Genomic DNA, 9,323 nt, shown 5'->3' on the forward strand with positions numbered 1-9,323 from the left:
TTTCCATGTTTATTTTAGGAAAGAAGATGATAGATGATGATGTTTTCATTATTTTATTACTTATCATCTTTAATTATTTTTACTTCCCAATTTCATCCTTTTCTTTTCTTAAATTTCCATGGATGAATCATCATACTTATCTACTAACTCCTCTTAATGTTCTATTTTTCATATAAGGACCTCAAATTTTGAATTCCATAGCTATTTGATACATATAGCTACTAGAACTCAACTTTTGCATTTTATTCAATTTGGTCCTTTCCATCTAATTAAACATGTAATCGGTAAAATTTTATTAAGAAAATTTTCATACGATATTTCTATCATAATGCAGACCATGAAATAATATTAAAATAACTTTTTTTACAGACTCGGATTTGTGATCTCGAAACCACTATTCCGATTTCACTAAAAACGGGTTATTACACTTAACCACTGAACTAGACACTTATTAATGACGTAATAAAACAAACCATAAATTCATATTTTTGAGCATTATAAATTCGAATACAACACGATCAATTCAGCTTCCCAACTGTACGCCAAACAAATCCAACTTAACACACGTTTTTTAAATTGAAATCAAATCAATTTTTAGGGATAAATTTGTACTATCTCATATACCAGAGAGATAACGAATAGCTTATTGAAAAGTCTTTAGTGTGGGTTCATATCTCACGATTATTTTTTTGAAGCAAAATTCAAACTATGGCTAAAGGGACTTAGTTGAGCATGAAATAAATCATGCTGGTTGATGTATGGAAATGGATTTTAGTGGAAATGGTGGTAACTGAAAAGGGAAAGGTACTTGGGAAGTAAATTAGCCAAATTGCTGAAATGGAGGAAAAAAATGGATGGCAGAGTGCTAAGACGTACTGATGCAGAAATGAAGAAAAAGAAAAGTATTGTTTTATTCCAAAAACCCCATGTATTCAAGTGTCACCAACACTAGGTATTTATACACATTCAGAATTCTAAATTTAGCATGTTTATCCTAAAAAAAAATATCAACTAAAAATCAAAATTTAAAATTTGAATTTAAAAATCAAATTCAAACTAATTATAGGATTTTGACAGTATAAAAAATAATCTAATCTTTATCCAGCCAACCACTAAATCTTCAATCCTTCAATTTGGCCCTCCTTTTTGCTTTTCGTTCCAATTTAACCCTTTTTGTATGATTTGGAATTTCGACACACCAATTTCATTTTTGATAAGAAAAACCCCAGTTTAGTAGCATCTTATTCAATAATTAGTCAAAAATAAATACATTAAAAACACAAATTTATCTTGCTATCATGGGTATTGATACCTAAGCAAAAATATTGGTACCTTAATGGAAGTACTGATACCTGGGCCTTGTTTTGTACAAAATCTGATTTCGAAACGAATTTTTACAGAAAGTTTTACCTAATTTTGTTCAGTACAACTGTAATATGAGAAAAACATGTGAAAAAGACTAAAATATGGTCAGAAATAGGATTAGTGTCCTGACTTAGCTAGGAATACTCTGGAACCAAATGTGACATTCCTATATTTGACTCAGTAGTTAGGGCGAGTATAGGGATGTTACAATACTCATAGAAAAAAACACGTAATTTTAGTTAATGTAATCAATGGCTGCCATTTTAATCAAGATTTAATTTCAAAACTTAATAAATATGAAGATTAAAAAGATCAAATTAAAGAAAAATGATTAAATCCACAACTTACGCAAAAGTATGAGACTAATTGCAAATTTAATCTAATAAATTTGACTGCTATTATTTATGTTTGAATTGAAATTTCAAAATTCGAAAAATATAAAAACTAAAATTGGTCAAATTAGAGTATATGGATTAAATTTACAACTTACACTCAGTGTAGGTTACTGCAGAGGCGAAGCTAGGGGGTTGGTAGGGCCCCAAGCCCCCCTAAAATGAAAAATTATTATTTAGGCTCTTTAATTTTTTTTAAAATTTTAAATTAGTAAAGATAAAATTGCACTTTGGCCCCTTTAAAATTATAAAAATTCTATTTAATCCTTTAAAATTTATAAATATATAGACTATAAAAAATTAAAATTTCATTCGGTCCCCCTTAAAAATTTGTTCTAGCTTCTCCCCTGGGTTACTAGTAACACAATTTAACCTACATTATATATTGTAAATAATTTAAAATATTATATAACAATATTTGTTATATTATATAAATGAATTTAAAAATAAAAATAAAATGATTGATTGATTGATTGATAAAATTAAATTCATTTAACTAATCAACTGAAATAATCAAATAAATAGATTTAGGAAATCAATCAATTTCAAAAAAAATAAAAATAAATGATAAACATATTATGGAAACTCCCTACTAGATTCAGATTGCATTTTGCCCTAATAACTAAAAACATGTGCAAATTAGCTCATGTACATTAGAAAGAAAAATAAAGATTTACCCTTTTGTTAAAAATTGTATCCATTTTACTGATGTGGAATTATAGGATGAGTTGGATTATGTAAAAGTACTATAGAGGCCCCTGTACTATGAGACAAATTGCATTTTCCTCCTCTACTCAAAAAATGGGTAAATTAATCCTTGTAATTAAGTTAAAGAGAAATGTGGTCATTTTGTTAAAATTTTGATACATTTCTATTGTTAACTGATGATTTGGTTGAAGGAGCAACCAGACAATTTCATGTGGTGTGCCATGTATACCTTATGTTGATGTACATTCTATCACGTTAGCAAATACTTTTGTGGTGACCAAAAAAATTAATTTCGATTAGTTTAATAATCAAAATAGAAAAAAAAATAGAAGTTTAGTGACCAAAATAGGACGCAAGTAATACTTTAGTGACCATTTATGTACTTCACTCAAAACATTAAGGGTTAATATGTAGTTTACCCTTGAACTTATCCAAAAGTACCTAGTTGGTACTTGAATTTTTTTTTGTACTTAGTTGGTACTTGAACTTGTATTTCATCACCTAGGTTGACACCTCCACACTAACACGTTAGTTTATGCTGAGGTGGCATTAATGGCCAATCCTATAGTGACACGTGACAATCTCTCAGTATGGCACATGATAGGCATAAATTAAAAAACATTAAAATCTTTTAAAAAATATAAATTAATTTTAAAAAGTAAGTATCAAGTGGCAAACTACATGTTAACCTTTGAAAAATTAACTATGTTAACAAATTGAGACAATGTATATAACGGAATACAAATTTAAATATAAGCTAAATAAAAAAGAAGCTACCAATTAAGTACTTTTGGATAAATTTAGAGAGTTAAGTTCGTATTAACCCAAAAATTAATGAAGGTGTGCTTATTATTTTGCTGCCCACACCCTAAACGCTACACTTTATCTTCCCGCCAGATAGACTCTGGTAAACGGCATCGTCTCTTCTCAAAGCGTTATCCATATTATCTTCTTCTGTCCGTCCCTGTTCTCTTCAAACTAAATTCCTTTTTTTTTTTGAATAATTCCTTTAACAGAAGAAATGGCGTGTACGAGCATGGCAGCAATTTCTTTAAATTTCCAACATTTTCGAAATCATAGGGTAAGTGAAAAAAAGCCCATATTTTCTCTCTAATTCAATTCGATATTAACTAACTTCATTAATTTTTCAGTTCTTTTTCCTTTTTTAAATAAAATGGAAGCAGGTCTCTTTCAGTAGCTGTTGCTGCTTCAACAGAAAAATCAAGTTACATGAAAACCAACAAATTCTTAGTCGCAAGTGAGTCCCATTTTTACTTTTATTTTGCTAATAATTTTAACTGGTCTTTTTGGGGCTGATTTTTTGAATTTAGAGTTGTAAGGTACAGGAGGAAGCCAATATCTGCACTTGCCTCGGGTGAATTTCAACTTTTATATAGTTTCCCTAGCATTCTTTTTCTAGGGTAATTAATTGAATAATTTAAATAATTCGGTGGTGTTGGTGTTCAATTTTAATATTTTAGGTTTGGAGGCATCTATTTCAGATGCAGATGACAAATTGATAGCCTTGAAAGAAGCTAAGATCGTTGTTGAATCTAAAGACGAAAACAAGATCCAGGTGATGCCCTAAACATTCAAATTTTTTTCATCTTTTTTATACAACATTACATAATTAGTAATTTTAGAAAAATATTCTTTTCACAAATATAAATAAAATTTGGTGTAGAATTGGAGTCGATTTATCCTTCTTGAACTTTCTATTAGTTTTATATGAGACTTGAAAAACTTATAGTTTGACGTATCTTCAATTTTCGTCAATATATTTGAACAATATATATACCATGATGTGAATTAGTTGATTTTGATGGTCATTCTGAGTATATGTCAAACATTTTTTTTTTGAGGAATAACTCTCATGGTATTGTACTGCCAGCTTCGAGTGGATGTTACTGGAATTGAGACACAAAAGGTATTTAACAAGGTTTTGACGGATTTGGCTCGTCAAGCGCCACCAATTCCTGGTTTTCGTAGAGAGAAAGGAGGTAATGCATTGATGCAATTACGCTCTCTCTCCAAGTATTGATTAGATTAAGTTATTGTGCTTAATGAGTTTGCAAGAAATAGAAATGGATTTGGAACTTGGTTACTTTACTGACCACTGCTAGCAGTAATGTTTCATATGCTTGGGTGTTGCCATAACCCCTCCCTAATCTTTAAATAAGAGAATAATATGTTTCAACGCATTCGAATTCATGTGTTCCTGCACTGACAACACCGATACTAATCGAGTTAAGATTCTATTGGCAAGATGATTGAACTTATAAATATTAGAGATAATGATATATTTGTTACCTATATTTTTATAAAATGTTTAATATGATACTTGTATTTTAAGAATGTTCAATGTGATACTCAGATTATCAATACATGTTTTATAATGATATTTGATGTTAACACCGTTAATAAATTGCTAAATTAGTTAATGAAGATTCGATACGTAATTTATTTATAACTGAATTTTAAATAATAATTTTATTATCCTTGTAAGTTTAGTATTTGCTTTTTTTAACTATATGTTTAGTTATTTGTTTTTTAAGTTAATTTGTTTGTTTTATTTAGCTTTTCATATAATGTTATATTATTCATGTTGACTTGATGATTTGAAAGAAAAGAAGTTCTCTGTCGAATCTTCATTGGCTGGTTTAGCAATTTATTAACGGTGCTAACACTATGTGTCATAATAAAATACATACTGACATTGAACATTTTATGAAAGTACATGTACCATAACAAAACACATAATAATAGTTCAGGTATCAAATTAGTCAATTTATGAAAGTGCAAGTGCCAAATATGACGTTATCCCTAATTATCATAATTACAATTTTTATTTATTCATATTCTAGTTTTGTATTTAAATTGGATTTTTTTATTATTGTTTTTCTTTTTTTTTTTTGGTCATGGCTAAGTGTTGATTAGCTGTTGCAACTTATTCTTGTATATTTGTAGGATGTCAATTTTCTATCATAATTTGTTCATTTATTTGCTGATCTTGCAATTTCCAAAGGCAACCTCTAATTCTGGCTTTTATTTTTTATTTGCTGCTAATGCAGGTAAAACAACAAAGGTGCGAGGCTTTCCACCATTACACTTTTTCAGATTTTTAATTTGGCCTTGCTTTCTGTCATCATGTTTAGTTAGTAAGTTACTTTATTCTCATTTTTGGTTGAATCATCTATAATCTACCATATATATATATATAAATTCTTTCAAAATATATAAAGAATATTTTTTGAACTGAATTATATTATTAAATTACCATTAAAAATAATTTATTACTATATTAATAATTATTATATGATAATAACATAAATAATATTAATTGAGGTGATAGTATATTGATATGAAATTAATTAGTTTGGTTAATCTTTTAAAAATTTTACTTAAAAAAATAAAATATATATTATTAATTAATAAAATTTTAAATTATAAAATCATTGAATATAATTGGATCAATTAAAAATAATAAAAATATTTTTTAATAAATAATTTAATTAAATAAATATATTTTTTATCTATAAATACGATTTTATTTTAAATATGATAATAATTAAATCATGTTAAAAATAGATTTTTTTTGATATTTGATACTTTTATTATTATTTATTTTAGTAATACTTGCACAATTGGGAATGTCTTTTATCATGGTGTTTTGAAATATTATGAAAAAAATCAATAGAGTATTAAAATAATAGTTTTTTTAGAAAATTAAAGTAATGGTTCTGAGATTTTGATTCATATTCAAATAATAGATTATTTTTTCTGATTACCTAATATTTTATTATTAGTTGTTTCTCATTTTTATTTTCATTATTCTTAAATGGTGACTGCGATAATAAGAACTTTTGTAATAACAACTATGAGAATTAAATACTTTCAGCCCATGTATCAGAGTGAGTCATTTTAAACCATAGGTTTATACATGTTATTAAAATTATATATATCTAAGATGATCGAGTCTTAGTTTAGTTAGTATTGGTATTATTGTCAGTGTAAGAGGACGCAAGTTTAAGTGTGTTGAAGCGTATTATTCTTTTATTTAAAGGTTGTCGAGGAGTTTTAAATATTGTATAAAAAATAAAAATTAGGAATCATGAGAAGAAAATCATTTCACTAAAAAAAAGTAAATAAGAAATGAAAATTGCGGTGAATTTTGGTAACAGTGCAATTATGCAAGACGAACCTATTAATAGATTTTTATTTTTGGCGGATCCAAGTCCCAACCTATGCAATACTGCCTCTTAAAAATAATGCATAACGATATATTTTGTTGTCGAATTTTATAAAACGGGTTTTTTAAATTTTTAATTTTTTAGTTATTAAATTTTTGTCATTTGTCAAATCACTTTAAAATAGATAAAAAAATTATTATTAGTTAATTTCGATAATGTAGTGTACATGTGAATTGCCACGTGGATGCCAAGTTGGATTTAAACTAATTTTTCAAGATTGACCTTGGTTTGACCCGAAAAATGGGTTTAATTTTTGTCCAAGCTTAATTTATTTTAAGAAAGGTAAATCCGAGCTTGATCCAACCCGCCCACATTTGAGTTCATTTAGATTAGTTTTTATTTAAAAATAATTTTTAAAAGATATATACACTAAATGCACTAAAAAAAGGTTAAAATAAAAGTTTTCTATCACATTAAAAATACTTTAAAAATATTTATATTAAAAAACACTACCTTAAATATAATAAATGTTTTCTTATATTAAAAAACACAAATAAATATAATAAATATTTTATTATATTAAATATAATTTTTATATTTTGGGTTGGGTTGTTTAATTGAGTAAGTTTTTTTTAGGTTTTACGTAATGGCTCTAATTGTTATTGGGTTAGTGATTTAATATAAATATATATAATTATTATTTAATATATTATTAATATAATATTTTTTATAACATAATATATTCGGGTCAGGTCAGACTAGGAGAAAATTTTTTTGCCCAAGGTCAGACTCGTATAGAAAAAGGGCCTTAAATTTTACTCAAGTCCATTTTCAGGTCTCGTATTTTTATTCAAACTCTCCCAATTTTCGTACGGACCTTCAAGCTTGGATGGGTGGTCCGACCCATGAGTAGTTTTAAATGCCATGTAAACAATTAATTAATCATTTTTTAATTAAAAAATTTATTTTAAAAAAATTAAAATTAGTAAAAAAGTATAGAAACGTAAAAAAAATTTAAATATTTTTAATTCTTAAGAAAATAATGTGACATGCATGTGACAATCCACGTGTATCAGCAAATGTTATTTTCTCTATTCATTTTGGGGTGATTTGATAAATAATACAAGATTAAGGACTAAAATAAATGAAAATTAAATGGAAGGCTAAAATAATTTTTTTTATAAAATCTCGTAAAGTGATTGAACTAAGTATGGAATAGAAATTTGGCAGTTTTATGTTTGGTTTTGTATTGTACAACAAGAGTCATTGTATATGTTAGAATTGATTTGGTACGAACTATGCCGCATAAGTAGAATCCACATTAGTGAATTTTTTCTCCTCTATTCATGGTTTTTTTTGGTTGTGTTTTTATTTTTTCTTTTCTTATTGTTTTGCGATTGTTCTATTACTATTATTGACGTATATTATAACAATATAAATTTAGCAGGTTCCAAGGGAATTCCTATTACAAATTCTTGGTGAAGAGCGTGTTACCAAGTTTGTTGTACAAGAAATAGTTACCTCCACTGTAGCTGATTATGTAAAAGAGGTAAGTTATTTCCACCAAATTCTACTTTTCAACATTTCTGTAAATCTCAAAGCCCCTCTTCTAAACCAGGAAAATTTGAATGTCAAAGACAAGAAAGTTAGCACAAGCCAATCAGCAGAAGAGCTCAAAGTTTCATTTACTCCTGGAAAGGATTTTTGGTTTAATGCAGTGCTGGAGTTAGAAGAATCTGAAAATTCATAGCTTAAAACTCATCTCATTATTATTATTATTTTTAAGGGAAAGGGAATTCAACCCTGCTTCAAATATCATCATGTCCATGTAAGTACTTATTGGTTACATTTGTTCCGGTGGAGACCTTTTTTCTTTAGGTAGGAGGAGTGTGTACCAGAAATTCACATTAATTTGAGCAGTCATGAATCCATTTCGGAATCGAGGTTAGCTTAGACAACCAAAAGAAAAATGTCATTCTAAACGTACTTGAATTGCTTCACAGCTTGAATATGTAAAGGCAAATCTGTTAGAATTTGTGGCCTTCATGACAACATAAAAAATTAATTAATTTATTATTGAAGTAAATTAACCAAAGTACCACCAACATTAGTACATCGACTGAAATCATGTATCTTCAATGTTCAAGTATATGCATTAAGATTTAATAGGTATGTCAAAATTGATAAGGTATACTGATGCATGGTATCTTTCTAATCCTCATAAAGCTCGGCCACAAACAATTTATATTTTCACATATGATGATATTACTATCTCATGATAGTAAAACAATCACTGTTATTTCATCTAATCATTCAAAAATATAAGTTCTTTATGAAACAAGTCATGACGAGTGCTTACAAACTATAATTCAACATATCAGGAAAGCATAAGGATTGTTTGTTAAAAATGATAAGCCAATAAGATTGCATGAAGATAATGTCACATGCATTTCACAAATTAAGGACGGCTATATATAAAGGGGATAGGACTAAACATATTCCTCCCAAGTTTTTCTACACATGAACTTTTGATATTTGCAAAATTCGCTCATGTGATAATATAATTGATATGTTCACAAAAGCATTATCAACTTCAATTTTCAAGAAGTATGTGCATATGTCACGGGTCACGGATCAAAATTCGTGACAAATGCACATTGAATTTCTT

At 27.5% G+C, this 9,323-nt stretch overlaps 1 protein-coding gene across 1 annotated transcript; it reads left to right on the forward strand.

Annotated features, from left to right (window-relative positions):
• Nucleotides 1-3,313: 3,313 nt before the first annotated feature.
• Nucleotides 3,314-8,594, forward strand: LOC107903825 (uncharacterized). Its single transcript, XM_041092630.1, has 9 exons — nt 3,314-3,372; nt 3,482-3,546; nt 3,650-3,723; nt 3,797-3,840; nt 3,947-4,041; nt 4,357-4,465; nt 5,537-5,550; nt 8,100-8,204; nt 8,274-8,594. The coding sequence occupies exons 2-9, from the start codon at nt 3,487-3,489 to the stop codon at nt 8,403-8,405; spliced, it is 633 nt and encodes a 210-aa protein (XP_040948564.1). The 5' UTR covers nt 3,314-3,372; nt 3,482-3,486; the 3' UTR covers nt 8,406-8,594.
• The last annotated feature ends 729 nt before the right edge of the window (nt 8,595-9,323 follow it).

Source organism: Gossypium hirsutum, chromosome D05 (assembly GCF_007990345.1).
Source record: "Gossypium hirsutum isolate 1008001.06 chromosome D05, Gossypium_hirsutum_v2.1, whole genome shotgun sequence".
Lineage (NCBI taxonomy): Eukaryota > Viridiplantae > Streptophyta > Magnoliopsida > Malvales > Malvaceae > Gossypium > Gossypium hirsutum.